At 38.0% G+C, this 24693-nt stretch overlaps 1 protein-coding gene across 2 annotated transcripts; it reads right to left on the bottom strand.

The window, feature by feature from the left end:
* Positions 1-4887: 4887 nt before the first annotated feature.
* LOC307156926 (uncharacterized protein) lies at positions 4888-23229 on the bottom strand. 2 transcript variants are annotated; one of them, XM_079868643.1, is made up of 15 exons: positions 23099-23229; positions 22162-22270; positions 21853-22009; positions 21341-21533; positions 20779-20886; positions 18822-18929; positions 18178-18285; positions 17534-17641; positions 16891-16998; positions 16247-16354; positions 15603-15710; positions 14567-15191; positions 10690-10757; positions 9927-10055; positions 4888-5104 (listed from the first exon to the last, which is right to left on the bottom strand). In XM_079868643.1, the coding sequence occupies exons 2-14, from the start codon at positions 22262-22264 to the stop codon at positions 9942-9944; spliced, it is 2016 nt and encodes a 671-aa protein (XP_079724769.1). In that variant the 5' UTR covers positions 22265-22270; positions 23099-23229; the 3' UTR covers positions 4888-5104; positions 9927-9941. The 2 variants fall into 2 exon arrangements, with proteins under 2 accessions (XP_079724769.1, XP_079724770.1); XM_079868644.1 differs by lacking the exon at positions 23099-23229 and having other exon boundaries at positions 22162-22408.
* Positions 23230-24693: the final 1464 nt, after the last annotated feature.

Below are 24693 nucleotides of genomic sequence, written 5' to 3'. Positions count from 1 at the left end.
AAGGACGCTTTCTCGAGGAATGGCCGATCCGTGCGTTAATGTGAATGTTGAATACACTCGCTCAGTGTGTTCTGCCCTGTTCAGCTCGTACGCCAAAAACAATCAACTGATTTTATGTGTGCCATTTGCAAATGACCGCACTCCGCACTGAGGGTTACATAAACACAAGTAAATAAAGTCAATATCTCATGAATACTGCCAAGAACTTAATGAACCTCAATTTATGAAGCCTTGCAAAAAAAGGGGGAAAAAACCCTAAATTATTTCTATAATTTATATTGCAAAGAAGAATTCTATTTTTATTGATATGCTCTATATAATAATAGATCATTATTATTTAATTATATATATATATATATATATTAGGGCTGTCAAACGATTAATCGCGATTAATCGCATCCAAAATAAAAGTTTGTTTTTACATAATATATGTGTGTGTACGTACGGTGTATAATTATTTTCTATATATAAATACACACACATGCATGTATATATTTAAGAAATATTTGCATGTATATACTGTGTATATATATTTATATTATATATAATTTATATTATATATCAATATTTTATATATAAATAACACATTTTCTTAAATATATATATGCATGTGTGTGTATTTATATATAGAAAATAATTATACTCCGTACACACACACACATATATTATGTAAACACAAACTTTTATTTTGGATGCAATTAATCGCGATTAATCGTTTGACAGCCCTAATATATATACCACAAAATCCGTTTATGAGAGAATATTAAATACAAATTAATTTAACATGAAATATACGTATTTACGAATAAACAAGTAATGCACCCCTTTTTCATTAGGTTATGATAAATTGTAAATTGTTTAGAATAAAAGTGATTATATAAGTATATTTATTATATAAATATATATATTAATATTAAACTATTTAGAGATTTAAGTATTTAAAGATTAAAACTCAAATCCTAGTGTTAATATTAATGATTATAGAAAATAATGGGAAATGCAATAAAATAACATTTTGAAAAAATAAAATAAAAATAGTCGGTAATAATGAGACTTTGTTGGTTTAAATGTGCTGTGAAAAACACAATACAACACACATTTCCTTTATGCAAAACGTTTATATTTTAATATGATTTTTCCTGATGAACTGGAAAAGTGAACCAGCAACCAGAGAGATCCCTCACTCACAGCAGAACGTATAGCCCTCATTAATTTACATACACACATGCATATGATTCATAATTGAGATTCCCGATAACCATGGTAACTGCATAATACTCCGTAGGGCCATATATAGATGATGAGCCGTGTCAATGGATACAGATGAGGGTTCCTCACACACACACACACACACACACACACACGGTGTCATTATCAGCAGATGACAGCTCCCTGACACACATCGACCCGCACACCTCGACCCACCTGTCCTCCGGGGTTCAGTGCGGGTCAGTGGCCTGTAGGCCGGAGAGCAGCCGAATGCTTCGAGTTACATGATGAAAATAGCGAGGAGCAGATCAGAACACACACACACACACTGCAGTTGTTGTGGAGAGACTTTTCCCAGGGAAAACAGTCGGAGTCTCGGCTTTCACATGAAGCACCTGTACACTATCAGGCCATCGCTGGCGTTCATTCCTCCGCGCTGCGCCAATACTTGAATTTCTCTCATGTTGAAAAGAAGCTTGAATTAATGTGCATTGATCTGTGAGCAAAGAGGCCAGGAGAATACCAGTTCAGATTCAACTCCAGATTCATGCAGTCTCTCTTGTCTATGAACAAACGTTCTTCCAGTAACATTGATAGACCGTTTGTTTAATGTTCTCAAAAGGTTAGCACACAAAATATATATATTTATAGTTTGTTCGTTTGTGTGTGTGTGTGTGTGTGTGTGTGTGTGTGTGTGTGTGTGTGTGTGTGTGTGTGTGTGTGTGTGTGTGTGTGTGTGTGTACTTGTACAACTATCTTTGTGAGGACCAGTTTGAGTTTTAGACCATTGGAGTGAGGACAAACAGAGTAAAGTGAGGACATTTTGTCCGGTCCTCACTTTCTGAGAGCCTTTAAAGGCCTGTTTGAGGGTCAAGACTTGGTTTTAGGGATAAGGTTATAATGAGGTTAAGGGTCGGTTTAGGGTCAGGGGTCGGGTTAGGCAGTTAGTTGTGATGGGTAAGGTTAGGGTAAGCGGCTAGAGATTGCATTGTGTCAGTGAATGTCCTCATAAAGATAGATGTACAAGAATGTGTGTGTGTGTGTGTGTGTGTTAGTTGCTAAATGAGAAATGTTGCCATGGCATTTGGCAACTTTTTTGGGAACACTTTACAATAAGGTTCATTAGTTCACATTAGTTATCATGAACTAAGAATGAACAATACTACTTATTCATCTTAGATCATATTAATTTCAACATTTACTAATATGTTATTAAAATCAAAAGTTGTGTTTGTTAGCATTAGCTAATGCACTGTGAACTAACAATGAACAGCTGTATTTTTATTAACTAATATTAACAAATATGAAATACTGTAACGATATGGATAGTTCATGTTAGTTAATACATTAACTATAACTAATAAACCTTATGTGAAGTGTTACTAAGTATTTATATTGTATTTTATTTCAGTTGTTTCAAGTAACGATTTTTTTTTTTAATGGTTTGAGTTTGAGTTAACGATAATAACCCTGATTCTGATTCATATTGCAATGTCCCTCGTTTATCAATCACACACTTATAAGAGCGTTTTCAACAGTTTCTGCTTCTATAAATCCTGTTGTGTTTCTCAATTTAAATATGGGATTATATGAACGATTACATGCATGCATTTTATAAACAAGTCCGTAGTACGACTGCGACATGGACAGTTCGGGTTGAGATGCATGTGGTTGATTTTAAAGGGGTGGTATAATGCCCTTTTCACAAGATGTAAAATAAGTCGTTGATGTCCCCAGAGTGTGTGTGTGAAGTTTTAGCTCAAAATACCCCACATATATTTTTATATAACATGTTAAAATGGTCACTTTTTAAGGGTGAGCAAAAACGCACAGTTTTTGTGTCTGTCCCTTTAAATGCAAATGAGCTGCTGCTCCCGGCACAGGGGGCGGAGCTTCAACAGCTTGTGTCCTGAAAAGTTCAAAAACTTTCTTGTTTATGTTTAAATTTATGTAGCTGATGTGGAGTTAACCTTCTAATCGTGTTCCCGGGGGCGGGGTTTATGTAAATTTTAGGGTTGGTGATGTCACTAACCCAGGAGGAATGTGGTGTAGTCTCTACCAGCCGTTTGTTGTAGTCCTTAAATTTCTTTAAAAGCAAATATCTCCCTTTGCTTTGAGCTTTGAGCGTTGTAACTTTGCAGATGTTGTTTATGCTCAAACAGCAACATTACACACTAACTAAAGTTAGAAAAGTGAAATCATAATCAACCACCCCTTTAACTGGGAAAGTCATATATTTATTTAGAAGTTTTAGGCAGAAACGCTCGAGAGAAAAGCAAACGTTCCTCCAGATGTCCTTCTCCCAAAGGTAATGTTGGTTTCTCCTCTCACAGCTGGTCCTTCTGCATGGCTTTGGGCAACAGCGACACATTACGGTCTGAGAATACCAACGTCTGTAACAGAAAATTGTGTATTCTGCCTTGCTCTTTTGTGTAGTTTGTGCATGGACAGAAACAGTCACAATAGTAAAGTTGAGGTAAAGTGCAAAGTCTCGTGTGAATCCTGTGTAATGAGTAACCAGGAGTTCAGCGTCTAGGCAGTGTTTGATGATGGTGTTCTTCACACACACACACACACACACACACACACACACACACACACACACACATACTGGTTTCCATGCTGAATGGGGACCAACTTTATGATCATCACTTGTGGGGACCACCCTTTCTAAAGGTTCTAGAGGTACGAAAAAAATTAGGGATACTTACCATAGCTTTGATAACTTATACACGCCTTCAGATATCTGAATTGATGAAGTAATGATTTGACCATGCGTTATGGGGACTTTTGAAAAATCGAGTTGACATGTCTTATAGGGACCAACTTTGCATAATATTTGCATAATTCACACAACCTCCCATTAGATTTGTGGGGACCTAATTTGCATAATTCACACAACCTCCTATTTGATTTGTGGGGACTTAATTTGCATAATTCACACAACTTCCCCTTTTGATTTGTGGGGACCTAGATAGAACAAGAAATATATTACTAATGACAAATAATAGGCATTTATACGAAGTAATTCCTCAGATTGCATTTGTCCATTTGCCCTTAAAAAAATGGGTTCAATCTACAACCAAGCTTCACTCTTGCATAGAACACCTATGGCCAGTTTCACAGACCAGCCTTAAGATAGTCTCAGACTAAAGTGTGTGTTTAAGCCGTTTTAACTGAAAGCACATCTTAAATTAAGTCCTTTGTGTCCAAGTGCCATTGTTTTGTCTCAAGATGCACACCAGTAATGCTTATTTCTAAGACACGTTTATAAAAGCTACTTAAATGTCCTAACTGAACTAAAGGCCTAATCCTGGTTTAATCTAAATCCTGTCTGTGAAACCAGGCCCTAGTGTTGTGCTTGTAATCATCTCCTCAACATGCAGAATATTTGTTTGGATCGATTGATTGTTCTTACAATTGATTGGAATATTAGTGTGATTGAAGTGGATTATATGTGAATGGAGAACTTTTTCACTGCAACAAAGGACTGCATGCAAGTAATGAATTATTGTCTGGATATTTTCCAACCCATTTCATACCCACAGGTCAAACATTTAAACCTTTCCACTTCAAACTATTCTTTCTATAATTGTAATTTTTTCGGCCAACCTCCCAGCATCAGCTGCTACTCATTCACCTGATACTTATAAAAAATAAAACAAAATCTACTACTAATTGAGCTTCAACACATTTATTCACTACTAATAAATGTAAAACTTTACGGTCTTCAAATCGCGGTTCTTCAGTGCTTCTGGTTCAGCTTTTAAACATTTGTCACAGTCGCTCTTTGCTTGTACAATGAACGATGTGATGAATGTGATGAATCGCTTCATGTGCCTTTCCACCGCCTGCACCTCTGTCTGCTGCCAGGGTGTCTTCTGGGTACTTTTACCTAAAAGTGGACAGAAAAAACAATTGAAATGATAAAGTGTGTGCTGGAATTCCAATCCGAAGTTCTGAATCCTATTATCAGTATTTATTAGGTCTGGTTATTACAGTTTTTCTCAGTCGCTTTGGTGCATTTCTCACATCACTATTTACATTTGCACAACAGTTAAAGCAGTTCTCAGAACAATTAGTACAAACTGCAAAACCTAGTTGATAACCTGCAAAAGCGTATCACTTGCTCAAAATGGATAGCTCATTCCTCAAAAGCAAGTATTCATGTCAATGAAAGTGTCAGTGTCATCAAGATGAAAAGTCCTGACACCATTGTTTATGAACAAGATAGTCAAATGGCTTGGTTATGTTTTCATTATGACAGTTTATTCTGTAAATGTTTTCCATTGCAAAAAAGTCAGATCTTGGTAACACTACCTGTACATGCTCAAGATAGCACTATATACTATTTGAACAGCCATTTGAAAAATACAGTAAAGTTACACATTACTGTATTTAGTGAGGTAACAGAGTACAAGACACTGAATATGTATGTTTCACATTTTTACTGCATATGCTCTTTGCAATTCTAATTTGTTCACAGCATTGTGCAAATGAAATAAATACAGCTATGCATAGAGCTATGCACAACTGTAAACAATATTGCAGTACATATTGGAACTGAACATACAACATACAGTACATAGTACTGTAATCATTCATGCACATCCAGATGTTCCTCATCAGTGAAAGCTGAGATTCACCTGAGAGAAATTATTCAATTTAGGAGGCATTTTCAGAAAAATAATAATAATAATAATAATAATAATAATTTAAAAAAAAAGTGTAAAATTTGCTTGACAGATTTTGATAACTAGTTCAACATTTTTGTATGTAATGACTCAAGCAATGAAATGAGGACTATTAGTTTTATATGGAATGACTATTCAGCATTCACAAGTATAGTTAATTTTGACTGACATGACATAAGCAAATGATAATGTTATATAACAGCAGAGAGTTGTATGAAAGCAATAGATGCATGTCCAAAAGCATTTGCAGTTTGTTGGAAGGAATGAGAAACTGCTACTATGATGTGCACAAATGACTAAATGTTGTGGAGGTTGAACTAACTGTTGTGCAAATGTAAATAGTGATGTGAGAAATGCACCAAAACGACTATTATTATTATTATTATTTATTAGGTCTTTTATTATTATTATTATTTATTAGGTCTTTTATTAGTCGGTTAGTCGCAGGACATACAGGCGCCGGCGCGATCATTTAACTTTCAATACTCTTATCTGTATGAATAAAAGGACAGAGTAATGCAAACTGTAAAGGTTCAACTCTTATTTCTGTAAACTCACAATAACTACAAAATGTTGTGCTTTGTAAAATAATGAAAACAATCAGGATGTGCTTTCTGCTGTCTCAGTGAACTTGAGCATCACAGAAATGAGCCGAAACTCAGCGTATACTCGCCTCACACCAGGGTGGGAATTATACCGCGGCCACGGCCGCCGTTGCCCTACACTTTGGCCTTCATGCCCCGTGAAAAAAAAATCATCGTACGGCCACAGTGGCCTGTGTGCCCTGGCCCTGTCCAAGTTCCATGTATAAAGCAGAGCATGTGAGCGGAGTGGAGCGGGAGCGAGCGGGGAGCGCGAGCGGGCGGATCTTGGACAGAGCGCAGAGCGGCAATTTCAAAAGGACAGAGCGTCGCCCTATTTCCCGCTCCAGTTTCGCTCCGCTCACACCACGAGTCTGAAGCATGCTTAGTCAAGCCTGACCCTGAATCCATCTGTCTTGCACAGTCATCAACAGTAGACTATTTTCAGTCAAAACTCAGCTCAATAATGGAGTTCAAAAACTCCAAACCATTATGTAGCCTACTATTAATAAGTCGCTCCGGAGTATAAATCGCAACAGTCAAAAAATGCGCCATGAAGAAGAAAAAACACATACAGTATAGGCCTAGCCTAAGTCGCACTGGACTATAAGTCGCATTTATTTAGAAATTTATTTCACAAAAAAAAAAAAAACACAATGTTACAGACAAGTATAGCCTACTTGCCTCACAGACCTGAGACATATATATAAAGCTTGAAATGTCTACTTTTAAACAGAACAATTCAAAACGAAAGAAAACAGACTTCTCTCTTATGTAATCCGTATGAAATGTGCAATTCTCTCTGGCGCGTTCACTACTGCGAAGATCGCGAGTCAGCATCTTTCCAGCCGACACAGACATAAAAAAAATAAAAAACTGGTTTATTAGTAAACAATTAAAATGTCTCCTGCTATATTTTACATATTCATAATCATTAATTTTGCCGGTTCGTTGTGACAGCTTTTAGGTGCTTTATTGGCAGCAGCGCCACCCTTACATCGCATCAGCACCGAAAACATAGAGATTCTTTTCTTTTGGGGGCATTTTGTTTGTGTTCAGACTTTCTCAGTTGTTTTTAGGCGCGATGTTAGAGGATGCTGCTAATAAAGTTGCTAGTAGGCCCACACATTGGATTCACGTTTATTATTATAGGCTAAAAAAAATACCCCAGGTTTTATGCCGTTCGTATCATTTTATTTTGTTGTATTTATCCGCCACACCTTTAAGGCCGGTCCGTGAAAATATTGTCTGATATTAAACCGATCTGTGGCGCAAAAAAGCTTGGGGACCGCTACAAGTGATATACATGTAGATTTTTTTCCTTTTTTGGAGCGAGCGGGGGGCGATTTGAGTGGAGCGCGAAGCAAACTGCGTTGAGCGCTGAGCAATAATGATTGTGAGGGTGTATACCTTCTGGATGGAATGGTTCTCTCTCTCACACTCACATGATATAGAGGACTGAATGAATATTTTGAATGCTTTTATTGGCATTTGTGTTGTTTCTGAATGCTTTTATTGGCATTTATGTTGTTTCTATTGTTGTGTGAGGGTGTATACCTTCTGGATGTAATGGCGCTCTCTCTCTCTCTCTCATTAAAAAATGTTTTTTTTTATTAAAAAAGTCATAATCCATGTCTTATTCCAAATTAGGATGTTATGGTATCAATCTGAATGGGAAAACCATCGAATTGTACTCAATGGCCTTTGTGCCCTGTCATATGGCCTTGGTGCCCCTAAAAAAAAAAGAAAAGGTGGAGGCCAAATGGCCTTGCCCCTAAAATTACATAATTCCCACCCTGCCTCACACACACACACACGTGAGAAATATATCTATAGAAAGCTTGAAATGTCTGCTTTTAAACGAATCAATTCAAGTGGAAAATAAATACTCAGATTATGTAATCCGTATGAAATGCGAGTCACTGCGGAGATGACGAGTCTGTATCATCGACTTAATCTCTGCAGCCGAGAATATCAATAAATTATTACAATGTTTGTTTAGACAGTCTCCTTCTGACACAAGACACACTCAATCATTATTTTTGCCGGTGCGCTGCGGAACTTTAAGTGTGCGCTTGATCGCTAATTAGGCTATGTATTATATAGGCAATTAAAGGCTCATTATTATGAGTTATGGCTTATTAATATAAAAATGCGATTAGTTGACTAATAGCTTAATGAACGACTACTAGTCGACTAGAAAAAAAAAAAACTTTAGTCGAGGGCAGCCCTAGTATTTATGTCAGCATCTATATTGCAAGAGAAATTAATTTGCACTCTACCTATAAATAGAATTACACTGTCAATCAAACAGTGATTTTTACATTCAGTCACTTGGCCTGAAATGATCATTGGAGAAAAGGAAAATATATTAGGATCAATGTCTTGGCTGCAAGTTATTTTTATGCATCCATCCACTCAAACTGCTCCAGGGGTTAGGCTAGTTATTACTGATTCGGTGTTTTCATTTTTAGAACAGCTACAGTTCCTACTAGTGCCACAAAACACCTAGTAGATTCTAGCATCAACCAAGTAACCCTCTAAACAACTACAGATGGGTTCCTGAGCAACATGACTGTCAATCTCCCTCGGACTGGGGCTCCATGCAAGATCTCACCTCGTGGGGTCTCAATGATCCTAAGAAAGGTGAGAAATCAGCCCAGAACTACACGGGAGGAGCTGGTCAATGACCTAAAAAGAGCTGTGACCACCGTTTCCAAGGTTACTGTTGGTAATACACTAAGACGTCATGGTTTGAAATCATGCATGGCACGGAAGGTTCCCCTGCTTAAACCAGCACATGTCAAGGCCCGTCTTAAGTTTGCCAATGACCATTTGGATGATCCAGAGGAGTCATGGGAGAAAGTCATGTGATCAGATGAGACCAAAATAGAACTTTTTGGTCATAATTCCACTAAACGTGTTTGGAGGAAGAAGAATGATGAGTACCATCCCAAGAACACCATCCCTACTGTGAAGCATGGGGGTGGTAGCATCATGCTTTGGGGGTGTTTTTCTGCACATGGGACAGGGCGACTGCACTGTATTAAGGAGAGGATGACTGGGGCCATGTATTGCGAGATTTTGGGGAACAACCTCCTTCCCTCAGTTATGTAGTCAAATGATATGTAGATGAGGATCTGCATAGTAAAACTAGGCGTCGTAAGCTCCACATATGGTTATTTCGGGTGGAGATGCATGTACGCACAATCTTCCGCTGACTGGGATTTATAAAGTGAATTCTGCGCAGGTTCTGGCGTACGCACGGTTTTATAAGTCTGAATATTTTTTTGCGTACGCCATTTTTGGCTTTCGGGCGCACGTACACTTTTAGTAAGGTTCCTACGCACAGTTTTATAAATGAGGCCCCTGGTCTGAGATCTGGGTGTTAAAGTGCTCCTAAAGGGTCTAATTTAGTCTAAGAAATGTGTAAAGAGTTCACCTTTGGAAGAAGGCCTCACAGCACTGGCTCCTGTAGGCATCTCTTCATCTGATGGTGGTCTGGGTCTCTTGGGTGGTGGCGGCATGTCATTCCTCTTGGTAGGAGGAAGTGCCACCTCTGCTGATGGTTCTATGGAAAATAATCAAAGTTCAACATTTTCAGAAAGATACAATTTAAATGTACTATAGAATGCTGACAATACACTGTTATTTGTCACACTTATGCACTAATTATTTAAAATCATTAAAGTACAATAAACCCTAAACCTGTGCAATTGTTCATTATTGCAAGTATAATTGAACTACATCTTTCCAGCAGACATTTAATCAAATATAAGTGCAAGTAAATTGAGTATAACCATTTTATTTCATGTCTTAATCATCTGACATGATTCGTTTTGTGCCATGACACAACCAACACGAGAAGAGAGCAGATCAGCTAGTGTTTTATGAAAAATGAAAAATGTACAAGTTTCTCCTATGAAATATATTTTTTATGGTAGTAAACTCACAAAAAAATATTCACTCCAGAATGAATGTTTAGTGTAATTTAGTTGAAGAATAGCTTGGAGGCATTTGATTCATTACACAATGAGCCGTTTCGTCAAAAAAAACAACATTTGTTCAGCATACTGAAGCATCTTCTTTAATGTTGGCTATGATGTTAGAACAATATTTTTGTCTGTCAGGTCTTCACAAGTTACGTGACTGAAAATTATGAATAACTGCAAAATGTAGTAGTGTATTTTGACAGTAATACAAACCGTCAACAGTAGATGAACAGTGTCCCTCTTGTATGCTCCCGTCTTCCTCATCACAGTCAATAACGTTTCTGTGGAAGTTCAAAGTACAGCTTAACAATGGTATATAATGGATCATAAACACCTGGTATACGAATAGATGGTAGGGGTGTAACGGTTCACAAAATTTACGTTTCAGTTCAATACGATACACTTGTGTCACGGTTCGGTACGTTTTTGATACAGCAAAAAGAAAAAAAATGCCAGAGTAATTTCCTTGATTTAATTTTTTTATTCTTTTTTTTATTAAAACTAACATCATAAAGTATGATTTTTTTTTACTTTGAGCAATTCTGGAGCTATAATTGACTCTTCTTAGGAGCATATAAAACAAAACGCTCCTTGGAAAAAGTGAAATGTAATATTGTAGTAGTTATAAACAAAGGTTTATTTTAGTTCAGATTAACATTTGAGGGCAGCAATTGTATTTACAATGTCAAGTCAAGTCATCTTCATTTATATAGCGCTTTTAACAATGTAGATTGTCTCAAAGCAGCTTTACAGAGATAAGCTTATAATTTAAGGTAACAGAGATTGTTTCGGCTTTACAGCAGAGTTAAGTTATTTCCATCTAAAGTTAGTTTTGATTGATTTGCTTCCGTCGCAACGATCAAGCAATGTAGCCGCTAAGACGACACCATTCCCTCTACACAGACTTTAAACGCGAACCTGTGAGAAACGCTGATGGCGTTCACATGCGCATTTAGAATGGGTTCTATAGTTATGTGCGTTTGAATATACGCAGGTTAGGAATTCCCTACAAGCCAAGCCTAAACAAAGTACTTGTCTTTCCTTATAAATTTTGATAAAGAATTTTATTTTATTTTGTTGCTTTGGGGTAGGAACGCGAAACGAACAACGCCTTTCCCGACAACGCCTTATCTGTAGAGTGGTAGTGGGATCCTCCATAGGGAGAGACTAGTTGGCACTTCAGCACTGCGTTGTCATCGGTCCAGGCGAAAGTCATTCGTCAGATCTGGATACGGCCTGGATCCGGCAGGCTGCAGGAAAACCTCGGGATAAACACAGACACTAAAATTAGCGTAGATGCCATTCTTCTCATGATGTAACGAGTACATCAGGATTTTTGGGAAGTGTTCCCGAAAGCTAGGTCAAAGAGATGTGTCTTTAGTCTAGCTTTGAACTGACAGAGTGTGTCTGCTTCCCGGACAATGGTAGGAAGACTGTTCCAGAGTTTTGGTGCTAAATAGGAAAAGGATCTACCGCCAGCAGTCGATTTTGATATTCTAGGTATTAGTAACTGGCCGGAATTTTGAGATCGCAATAGACGTGACGGACTATAATGCGTTAAGAGCTCGCTCAAGTACTGCGGAGCTAAACCATTTAGTGCTTTGTAAGTGATCAGCAATATTTTAAAATTTATGCGATGTTTAATAGGGAGCCAATGCAGTTTTGACAGAACCGGGCTAATATGGTCATACTTCCTGGTTCTAGTAAGAACTCGAGCTGCTGCGTTTTGGACCAGCTGTAGTTTGTTTATTAAGCGTGCAGGACAACCACCCAGTAGAGCATTACAATAATCTAGCCTTGAGGTCATGAACGCATGAACTAATTGTTCCGCATTTGTCAATGAGAGCATATGGTGTAATTTAGATATATTTTTAAATGGAAAAATGCAGTTTTACAGATACTAGACACGTGACTTTCAAATGAAAGATTGGTATCAAAGAGCACACCCAGGTTCCTAACCGACGACGAAGACTTAACAGAGCAGCCATCAAGTGTTAGACAGTATTCTAGGTTATTACGTGAGGAAGTTTTTTGTCCAATAATTAGAAACTCTGTTTTTTCAGAATTTAGAAGTAGGAAATTACGAGTCATCCAATTTTTTTATATCCGCTATGCATTCCGTTCATTTTGTGAATTGATAAGTTTCGTTAGGTTTTGAAGAAATATAGAGCTGAGTATCATCGGCATAACAGTGAAAGCTAATGCCATGTTTCCTAATGATTTCTCCTAATGGTAGCATGTACAGAGTGAACAGCAGCGGTCCTAGTACTGAGCCTTGTGGTACGCCATACTGAACTTGTGATCGATGAGACATCTCATCATTTACTGCTACAAACTGATAACGGTCAGATAAGTATGATTTAAACCATGCTAGTGCATTTCCACTAATGCCAACATAATGTTCTAATCTATTTAAAAGAACGTTGTGGTCAATGGTGTCAAATGCAGCACTAAGATCGAGTAACACTAATAGAGAGATACAACCACGATCGGATGATAAGAGCAAATCATTTGTGACTCTAACGAGAGCTGTCTCGGTACTATGGTACGGTCTAAATCCTGAATGGAAATCCTCGCAGAGATCATTTCTTTCAAGAAAGGAACACAGTTGTGAGGATACTGCCTTTTCTAATATCTTTGACAGAAAAGGTAGATTCGAGATCGGCCTATAATTGACTAATTCTGTAGGATCAAGTTGCGTTTTTTTAACAAGCGGTTTAATCATAGCCAGCTTAAAGGTTTTTGGTACGTATCCTAGAGACAAAGACGAATTAATGATATTAAGAAGAGGATCTATGACCTCTGGAAGTATTTCTTTCAGTAGCTTAGTTGGTATAGGGTCTAACATACATGTTGTAGATTTAGATGATTTAATGAGTTTAGTAAATTCTTCCTCTCCTATATCAACGAATTAATCCAATTTTTCCTCAGGGAGACTACAATGCACTGCCTGATGCGATACTGTAGTAGACGGTTGCATAGTTATAATTTTGTCCCTGATATTATCAATCTTATAAGTGAAGTTCATAAAATCATTACTGCTGTGTTGCTTGGAAACTTCGGTGCTTGAAGCTTTATTTTTCGTTAGTTTAGCCACCGTTTCAAATAAATACCTAGGATTATGTTTATTTTCTTCTAATAGGGTTGAAAAATAAGCAGATCTAGCAGCTTTTAAAGCCTCTCTGTAAGTAATTGAGCTCTCCTTCCATGAAATGCGAAATACCTCTAGTTTTGTTTTCTTCCAGTTGCGCTCCATTTTTCTGGCTGCTCTCTTAAGGGCCTGAGTGTGCTCGTTGTACCACGGCGTTGGACTATTTTCTTTAATCTTCTTTAAGCGCAACGGAGCAACTGTGTCTAAAGTGCTGGAAAAGAGAGAGTTAAACATTTCTGTTGTAATATCGAGTTTATTTTAATGTCAAAATAAAACCAACGTAATGTTACTTGAAGGCATTATAGCCTACTATTCCTGCCAAACTTCCATGGTTGCAGTTAGTGTTACTACAGTAAATCCATGGTAAATCCATCTGTGGACACCGGATAGTTCATTTATGGCACAATGTTTCTCCTGGTTTCCACGTCAGAGCTGTTTGAACCGTTAATAACGGAGAAATGTGAATGTTTCTCACAAGATCTCTCAGCGATGTTATTACTTCTGTGGCGAATTCAAATGATTTCTTTACTGGATCTCTTATTAGCGCTGTGTAGTAACAGTGTCGTATGATCATGATCAGCTTGCGCTGCACTGGTCCAAACTGATAAACGGTCCGTCAACCACACAATAACGAGCAGTTTCGTTCCGCTTGCATTACGTTTGCCATTTGACGTTGGACAATGTTGTGGTCGCGCCGGCGTCTCTTACATAACGAGAGCGCTTGCCACACGCGACCCGCCTACATTTGAAATAACGAAATTTTGGTCGGCAGGAAAAATGGTCCAACGAACCGTTCGGTTTGAAAATGCGTACCGAACACAGAACCGAAAGCATCGTACCAAACAGTTCAATACGAATACGTGTATCGTTACACCCCTAATAGATGGTAAACAGAAAATCAAACAGAAAATCAAACAAAAGTCAAATAAAATACCACACCATCAGGATCTATCCCAATTTCATCCAAGTTCTTGCCATGGAACTCAGCTAATCTTCCTTGCTCAAGAGCCATTAGAACTTTGCTGATCTTGGCAAGTTGCAGGGTCTTCTCAGGGAGTCGATAGAACTCATGATGGATTCTTATGTCGTGTCCAAGAAAGTTTGCCAGCTGGTCCATCTCGGTGTCAGTCATATTCAGCACTGTTGAAAGGGTTGCGGCATGCTTTCGCAGTCTTGTAGATGTCAGTGACTTGGGACACTTTGCGTCACACACCTTTGCAAAGCCACGGAGGCAGTCTGACCCTCGAAAATATGTCATGGCTTCTGGTCTTGCAAACATATAGGAATTGTCTTTCAGAACCCCACAAGCCTCTCTCTGCTTAACAAGGAGTTCTAAGGCACATAGCATTTTTGAAGTCAGAAGAATTGGAACTGGTCGACCACGCTTCCCCCTTGCGATAACCCTTGTGAAGTGTCTGCAGAGATTGTTTTCCACTTCAGAGAGTGCCCAGTCCACATCCTCATGTGGATCAGAAGTGTCTCTTGATAGAAATGCAGACAAAGGCATGCTCGAAACCACTCCTTCCCTGCGCCGGTTAAAGAGAATCATCTGGGCTAGACACACCTTTGCCAGAAAAAAAAACAATTATTCCTGTCCAGCAAACCTTGCTCACACACACATCTTGATTAAAACCAGCTTCATGAGGACCTTTCACACACAACGTTATATTTCCTTATGGGGACTAGTTTCATCATATTCAACACACAAGTTTGAACTCAAACACTGACTGAAAGTGTGTTGTGGGGACGTCGTGAGTGTCCATTTTAAAGCAACAATTAACCTAGAAAATAAATCCCTGTGAAGGATAAAACTGGCCCTAAATACTCCACTAGCACTAAACTACAGGACACATGTCGTTACACGGTTTAATGTACTAATTTACACCAGATACGCATCAAAATATGCCTAAAAATCACTAAACCATGACAAAGAGAGACAGTAGACCTAAATCTTTAGTGATGAATGTGAACGTACCTGTTGAGGAGAGTTGATCTGAGCAGATTCATCATCCATCTGAGTCTCTGACTGGAGAGAAGGATCAGAAGCACTCGCTGCGCTGGTTTTAATGGCAACGCTGGTTATCTGTAAGAGACAACATTCATAATGACAAGATATTAGAACATGGAAACACAAGAGAGAAATCTGAAGCAGATACCACATGATTTCAGAGAAATAGACAAATCAACTTCATCTAAAACATTTATTCCTGTCCAGTCAACCCCTGTCTGCGCTCACACACATCTGGATAAAACCCGGCTTCATGGGGACCTTTCACACACCTTCATGGGGACCTTTCACACACAATGTTATAGTTCCTTATGGGGACTAGTTTCATCAAATTCAACACATGAGTTTGAACTCAAACACTGACTGAAAGTGTGTTGTGGGGACGTCGTGAGTGTCCATTTTAAAGCAACAATTAACCTAGAAAATAATTCCCTGTGAAGGATAAAACTGGCCCTAAATACTCCACTAGCACTAAACTACAGGACACATGTCGTTACACGGTTTAATGTACTAATTTACACCAGATACGCATCAAAATATGCCTAAAAATCACTAAACCATGACAAAGAGAGACAGTAGACCTAAATCTTTAGTGATGAATGTGAACGTACCTGTTGAGGAGAGTTGATCTGAGCAGATTCATCATCCATCTGAGTCTCTGACTGGAGAGAAGGATCAGAAGCACTCGCTGCGCTGGTTTTAATGGCAACGCTGGTTATCTGTAAGAGACAACATTCATAATGACAAGATATTAGAACATGGAAACACAAGAGAAAAATTTGAAGCAGATACCACATGATTTTATAAAAAGAGACAAATCAACTTCATCTAAAACATTTATTCCTGTCCAGTCAACCCCTGTCTGCGCTCACACACATCTGGATAAAACCCGGCTTCATGGGGACCTTTCACACACCTTCATGGGGACCTTTCACACACAATGTCATAGTTCCTTATGGGGACTAGTTTCATCAAATTCAACACATGAGTTTGAACTCAAACACTGACTGAAAGTGTGTTGTGGGGACGTCGTGAGTGTCCATTTTAAAGCAATAATTAACCTAGAAAATAATTCCCTGTGAAGGATAAAACTGGCCCTAAATACTCCACTAGCACTAAACTACAGGACACATGTCGTTACACGGTTTAATGTACTAATTTACACCAGATACGCATCAAAATATGCCTAAAAATCACTAAACCATGACAAAGAGAGACAGTAGACCTAAATCTTTAGTGATGAATGTGAACGTACCTGTTGAGGAGAGTTGATCTGAGCAGATTCATCATCCATCTGAGTCTCTGACTGGAGAGAAGGATCAGAAGCACTCGCTGCGCTGGTTTTAATGGCAACGCTGGTTATCTGTAAGAGACAACATTCATAATGACAAGATATTAGAACATGGAAACACAAGAGAAAAATTTGAAGCAGATACCACATGATTTTATAAAAAGAGACAAATCAACTTCATCTAAAACATTTATTCCTGTCCAGTCAACCCCTGTCTGCACTCACACACATCTGGATAAAACCCGGCTTCATGGGGACCTTTCACACACCTTCATGGGGACCTTTCACACACAATGTCATAGTTCCTTATGGGGACTAGTTTCATCAAATTCAACACATGAGTTTGAACTCAAACACTGACTGAAAGTGTGTTGTGGGGACGTCGTGAGTGTCCATTTTAAAGCAACAATTAACCTAGAAAATAATTCCCTGTGAAGGATAAAACTGGCCCTAAATACTCCACTAGCACTAAACTACAGGACACATGTCGTTACACGGTTTAATGTACTAATTTACACCAGATACGCATCAAATATGCCTAAAAATCACTAAACCATGACAAAGAGAGACAGTAGACCTAAATCTTTAGTGATGAATGTGAACGTACCTGTTGAGGAGAGTTGATCTGAGCAGATTCATCATCCATCTGAGTCTCTGACTGGAGAGAAGGATCAGAAGCACTCGCTGCGCTGGTTTTAATGGCAACGCTGGTTATCTGTAAGAGACAACATTCATAATGACAAGATATTAGAACATGGAAACACAAGAGAGAAATATGAAGCAGATACCACATGATTTCAGAGAAATAGACAAATCAACTTCATCTAAAACATTTATTCCTGTCTAGTCAACCCCTGTCTGCGCTCACACACATCTGGATAAAACCCGGCTTCATGGGGACCTTTCACACACCTTCATGGGGACCTTTCACACACAATGTTATAGTTCCTTATGGGGACTAGTTTCATCAAATTCAACACATGAGTTTGAACTCAAACACTGACTGAAAGTGTGTTGTGGGGACGTCGTGAGTGTCCATTTTAAAGCAACAATTAACCTAGAAAATAAATCCTTATGAAGGATAAAACTGGCCCTAAATACTCCACTAGCACTAAACTACAGGACACATGTCGTTACACGGTTTAATGTACTAATTTACACCAGATACGCATCAAAATATGCCTAAAAATCACTAAACCATGACAAAGAGAGACAGTAGACCTAAATCTTTAGTGATGAATGTGAACGTACCTGTTGAGGAGAGTTGATCTGAGCAGATTCATCATCCATCTGAGTCTCTGACTGGAGAGAAGGATCAGAAGCACTCGCTGCGCTGGTTTTAATGGCAACGCTGGTTATCTGTAAGAGACAACATTCATAATGACAAGATATTAGAACATGGAAACACAAGAGAGAAATTTGAAGCAGATACCACATGATTTTATAGAAAGAGACAAATCAACTTCATCTAAAACATTTATTCCTGTCCAGTCAACCCCTGTCTGCGCTCACACACATCTGGATAAAACCCGGCTTCATGGGGACCTGTCACACACCTTCATGGGGACCTTTCACACACAACGTTATAGTTCCTTATGGGGACTAGTTTCACCAAATTCAACACATGAGTTTGAACTCAAACACTGACTGAAAGTGTGTTGTGGGGACTTCGTGAGTGTCCATTTTAAAGCAACAATTAACCTAGAAAATAATTCCCTGTGAAGGATAAAACTGGCCCTAAATACTCCACTAGCACTAAACTACAGGACACATGTCGTTACACGGTTTAATGTACTAATTTACACCAGATACGCATCAAAATATGCCTAAAAATCACTAAACCATGACAAAGAGAGACAGTAGACCTAAATCTTTAGTGATGAATGTGAACGTACCTGTTGAGGAGAGTTGATCTGAGCAGATTCATCATCCATCTGAGTCTCTGACTGGAGAGAAGGATCAGAAGCACTCGCTGCACTGGTTTTAATGGCAACGCTGGTTATCTGTAAGAGACAACATTCATAATGACAAGATATTAGAACATGGAAACACAAGAGAGAAATCTGAAGCAGATACCACAGGATTTCAGAGAAATAGACAAATCAACTTCATCTAAAACATTTATTCCTGTCCAGTCAACCCCTGTCTGCGCTCACACACATCTGGATAAAACCCGGCTTCATGGGGACCTTTCACACACCTTCATGGGGACCTTTCACACACCACGTTATAGTTCCTTATGGGGACTAGTTTCATCAAATTCAACACACAAGTTTTAAGTCAAACACTGACTGAAAGTGTGTTGTGGGGACGTCGTGACTGTCCATTTTAAAGCAACAATTAATCCAGAAAAAAATCCCTGTGAAGGATAAAACTGGCCCTAAATACTCCACTAGCACTAACCTACTGGACACATGTCGTTACACGGTTTAATTTACTAATTTACACCAGATACGCATCAAAATATGCTTAAAAATCACTAAACCATGACAAAGAGAGACAGTAGACCTAAATCTTTAGTGATGAATGTAGGGATGCACCGATCCGATACTCAGTATCGGAATCGGCTCCGATACTGCCATTTTTGGCGGATCGGGTATCGGTCAGACAAGGCCGATCCAAATCCGATATTGTGCGTATACTATTCAGTGTTATTGTTAAGCCCCACAAACATTATAAAGCACCATAAGTTTTCGTGCACAATATTTTAAGTGTTCTGAAGCCATTATACAGTATAATGTGAGATATAAATTAATATTTAAGTGTTAAATTCAAGATCACGTAAACGTTTCCCTCAGCTGCGGCTGTCAATCATTCTTCATTCAGCACTCAAACAGCGCGTCGCGTCCGGTTATGACAGAACACACGATGAAACTCTCTCCAAGATGATTCAATGTTACTATTATTATACTTGATCTGTAGATAAAGGTCTATGGTTTCACATAAAACAACTTTATCTTGCTGGACTTTATTGCTGTACCTTAATCATGTTACTTTCCACCGGGTGTCTGTTAGATCACAACAGTAGAGTAAAGTCAGGTACTATTTGTTCTTCACGCGCACAGTAACTGAAATTTAAAAGAAAATGCTGAATAGACTATTGCATAGATAGATACTGTATAATACACTATGCATCATATGTATTTTCTTTGTGCTTTAAACTTTTCAATGCGGACTCGACGCGCTGCGCGCTGTGACTCATGTTGCTTCAAGAGCATCATTCTGCGCTCGGGATGCGCATAAGCGCTGTGGGCCGCACTGTATTGGAGCCTTTCATATCGTAATACAGGGACGCAATGAAAGATTATTAATAGCCGTTCTTGTCCTGTCCTATCTATTATGTTGCTACCTTATTAAACAGCTGTGCTATACATTTAAAAAATGTCTCAATTTTATAGTAGGATATAAAATAATTGCTATTTTTATCTTGTTTTTCATGAATGTATTTTACAACAATACAAAGAGCAATGTGTAAAGTTTTACCAGATTTAGTGTTACACTTATTGTCTCTAATTTGTTCTCCACTAAACATTTTTTTCACAAAATGTTCAGATTTTATACAATTAATTGTGCACTCGTGATTTTTCTAGACTAAATTTTATTGCTGAATTATCCACTAATCTAGTTTATAATAGCATTTATGTCAGATTATGATCATATATTTTTTGTTGGTGTTTTTCTTTTTTTTCAGTTCTTATCAGTTTAACACAGAGTAATAGAAATTCTACTTGATTAAAAAAAAACTGCGCTGGTATCGGTACGGATCGGTATCGGCCGATACTCAGAATTTTTGGTATCGGATCGGTTCTGAAAAAATGGTATCGTTGCATCCCTAGATGAATGTGAACGTACCTGTTGAGGAGAGTTGATCTGAGCAGATTCATCATCCATCGGAGTCTCTGACTGGAGAGAAGGATCAGAAGCACTCGCTGCACTGGTTTTAATGGCAACGCTGGTTATCTGTAAGAGACAACATTCATAATGACAAGATATTAGAACATGGAAACACAAGAGATAAATCTGAAGCAGATACCACATGATTTCAGAATTAAAAAAAAAGAAAAAAAAATACAAAAACATTTACAATTAAAACATGTCTTCATTTTACATAGTTAATCTTTAGTTTATTTTTGTGATTACATTTCACCCATAAGTTGCAATAAGGCCATTGCATGCCACACATAACTTGCAGAAAGAAAAGTGGCCTAAGACTGTACCACCTCACTCTTTAAATGTATAAATTTTAGGGGTGGGGTAGAAACACTGACCTAAAACGTAACTTAACTTATCATTTATAGACATGATTAGATTCATAGATTTCTAATAGATTCAAATTATAATCTATTCAACCAACAACTTGCTTAACATGTTGCAACAATGATATATTCTGTACACAGTGTGCTTTGCAACATACTTGTGTTCTCCAAGGGTAGTCTTCTCCTCCATAATCATAGGCAATTTCTTCTCCTTCTTTAATGTCATCCAGGGCAAACAGACAAAGGTGAGGCTTTCCATTGACGTCAGTTTTCTTCATCTTACAATTTGGATATTTGTGGTCATCAATAACGATCCGCCGAAACGATCCATCTTCTCTTGAGGCATCAATACTTAAATATGAAAGCATGAGAAAAGGATGAATACAAGTATTACAATATACCACCCCAAATCAGTGTCTTTTTTTACTATAGTTTAGCACAGGGTTTCTCAAACTCAGTCCTGGAGGGCCACTGTCCTGCACAGTTTAGCTCCAAAACTGATCAAACACACCTAGCTGTGAGTTTCTAGTGATCCTGAAGACATTGATTAGTTTGCTCAGGTGTGTTTGATCAGGGTTGGAGCTAAACTGTGCAGGACAGTGGCCCTGCAGGACTGAGTTTGAGAGACCCTGGTTTAGCATAAGGAATATGGTGCAACTTGACTTCTTACCACCATGTTTTCCCTCGCCAAATGAAATCAAACATAAATGCAGCACAGGATGCGTGGTAACATGTTCTTCTTCTCTGCAGCTCTGCATCATTTATCATATCTCCCCTGTACTCAAAATCACCTTTGCAAAAGGCACCCTTTGCGAATAGACCACGTCCTGCAAAATACAGAATTTTTTTTTTTTCACCAAAAATAAAATCTTATAGATAAAGGATGCCAAATACACAAAAAGACATCAATAGTTGGCAGCAGTATGGTTAGGACATGCATATGATGGTAAATATTAAATGATAAATCACACCACCTTACCTTTCACTGGATTGATATACTTCACATCTAATTTGAATGTTTTGTCAGTCTTCGAAACAACATGATGCATGGCATCCTTAAGGGGGCTGATTCGTGGTGGCATTTCAAACTGAGAGAAAAAAAATTGTAATAAATAATAGTGTGAAAATGGGGAGACATGCAGAATTAAACTAGCATGTTCAATAAGTAGATAAGAATGTTATTGTAATGTAACACTGCATTACAATGATATCGTATGTATCAATGTAAGACAAGAAATCAGAACTCAAGGATATCACATTTATTGACTAACTTACTAGCCTTGAGGGCATAAACTCAACATTTTCACTTAGGCTCTAATCTCTCACAAAACCAACATCTATATAATCCCAGGTAGCCTTGACAATTAACTACTTATTTGGCTCTTAACATAACTACTCTTTTGAACGATCTCGCCATACAAACCCCAGTTTATTTTAAGTTACTGTCATAATTAAAACAAAGTTTATTCATTTAAAGCTACTTACCATTTCAGTGTTTTTATTTTTGCCTAACGTTACTTAATTGCTCTGTTAACGATATCAATACTAAAAGTCAAACACAAGTGTGATATTCCTCCCCCTCACCCTGTCCTGACAAGTAATAAAACATAACATTACCTTTAATTTAAAGTAGAAAATAATCTACTGTCCAGCACGCGAACTAGACAGAAACAGACTTAATAACCCAATTCCTTCATTAGCAATCAATCAGACTAAACACCTGACGACACTTTTCAGTTGAAATGAAGTACTTAACATTACATTGTATGATTTTGTGATCGCTTATTGGAAAAACACAAAAACACGTCAGGCCACACTTAGCCTCAACAATTAGCACTAACTAGCTAGCAGCTAACGTTAGCCCGCTGCCTAATCTAATTAACCTAACTGGTTTCATACATATGTGCTTAACGTACCTTGAGCTTCACTTTTATCCTCTGCAGAAGTTTAGATCCTTAGTTGGCATCTCCAGTAAATAATCTTCTTCTTTGTCTTCCGTGTACAGTATCAATTTAATACTTATATTTTCAAGTTGTTGTTGAATTCCTTCCTTATGAGGACCCGGAAGTGGGCGGTACTCAACCATAATTGGAAAATGTGTGTGTGGAGAAGTGAGTGCATTACCAGCCAAAAATGTTTGGGGGCGCAGCTGAGCACACACTTCACACACTCACACTACCTCATAATCGTGTGTTATGGGCCAATGCTGAAACTCCGCCCAGCACCTTCAGAATAGTTCCTCTATTCAATTCAATGGGTCATCCTTATGGGGACCTGATTTTTGGTCCCCACAACGCAAGAGGTCCCCATTACGTGACTGTGTAAACAGATTCTTGTCCCCACAACGTGATAAATACCAACTCACACACACACACACACACACACACACACACACACACACACACACACACACACACAGCCTAACCCATCCCATCACACCTACACACATATATAATGTTCAAGTTCAGTGTTTGTTTATTTTTGTTTTTTATATACATGATTTCTGCAATATAATCCTTTTTATTTTATTTATTAATCTTTGTTTACACTATTATTATTGCTTTATGTTATCTGTATTATTATTTTTGCAATAATTAGCCAAGATAATATATATAATACTATCTTTTTTATTTAATTTAACTATTATTATAATTTTGTGTACTAAATGTTCTAAATCATTTTCTATGTTGTTGTGATGCTTTGGCAATACAAAATGTACTTTTTGTCATGCCAATAAAGCTTTCTGAATTGAATTGAATTGAATTGACAGAGATAGACAGAGATAGAGAGAGATAGACAGAGATAGACAGAGATAGACAGAGATAGAGAGAGATAGACAGAGATAGATAGACAGAGATAGACAGAGATAGACAGAGATAGAGAGAGATAGAGAGAGATAGACAGAGATAGAGAGAGATAGAGAGAGATAGACAGAGATAGACAGAGATAGAGAGAGATAGACAGAGATAGAGAGAGATAGAGAGAGATAGACAGAGATAGAGAGAGATAGACAGAGATAGACAGAGATAGACAGAGATAGATAGACAGAGATAGACAGAGATAGACAGAGATAGAGAGAGATAGACAGAGATAGACAGAGATAGACAGAGATAGAGAGAGATAGACAGAGATAGACAGAGATAGAGAGAGATAGACAGAGATAGACAGAGATAGAGAGAGATAGACAGAGATAGACAGAGATAGAGAGAGATAGAGAGAGATAGACAGAGATAGACAGAGATAGATAGACAGAGATAGACAGAGATAGATAGACAGAGATAGACAGAGATAGAGAGAGATAGACAGAGATAGATAGACAGAGATAGATAGACAGAGATAGACAGAGATAGATAGACAGAGATAGATAGAGAGATAGATAGACAGAGATAGACAGAGATAGATAGACAGAGATAGAGAGAGATAGACAGAGATAGAGAGAGATAGACAGAGATAGAGAGAGAGAGAGTTCCAATGGCAGTTGGCAGCAAAAATATCAGCTCCTGATATCAGC

Source organism: Squalius cephalus (genome assembly GCF_949319135.1).
Source record: "Squalius cephalus genome assembly, chromosome: 4".
NCBI lineage: Eukaryota > Metazoa > Chordata > Actinopteri > Cypriniformes > Leuciscidae > Squalius > Squalius cephalus.
This window is presented reverse-complemented; position numbering and strand designations above follow the sequence as displayed.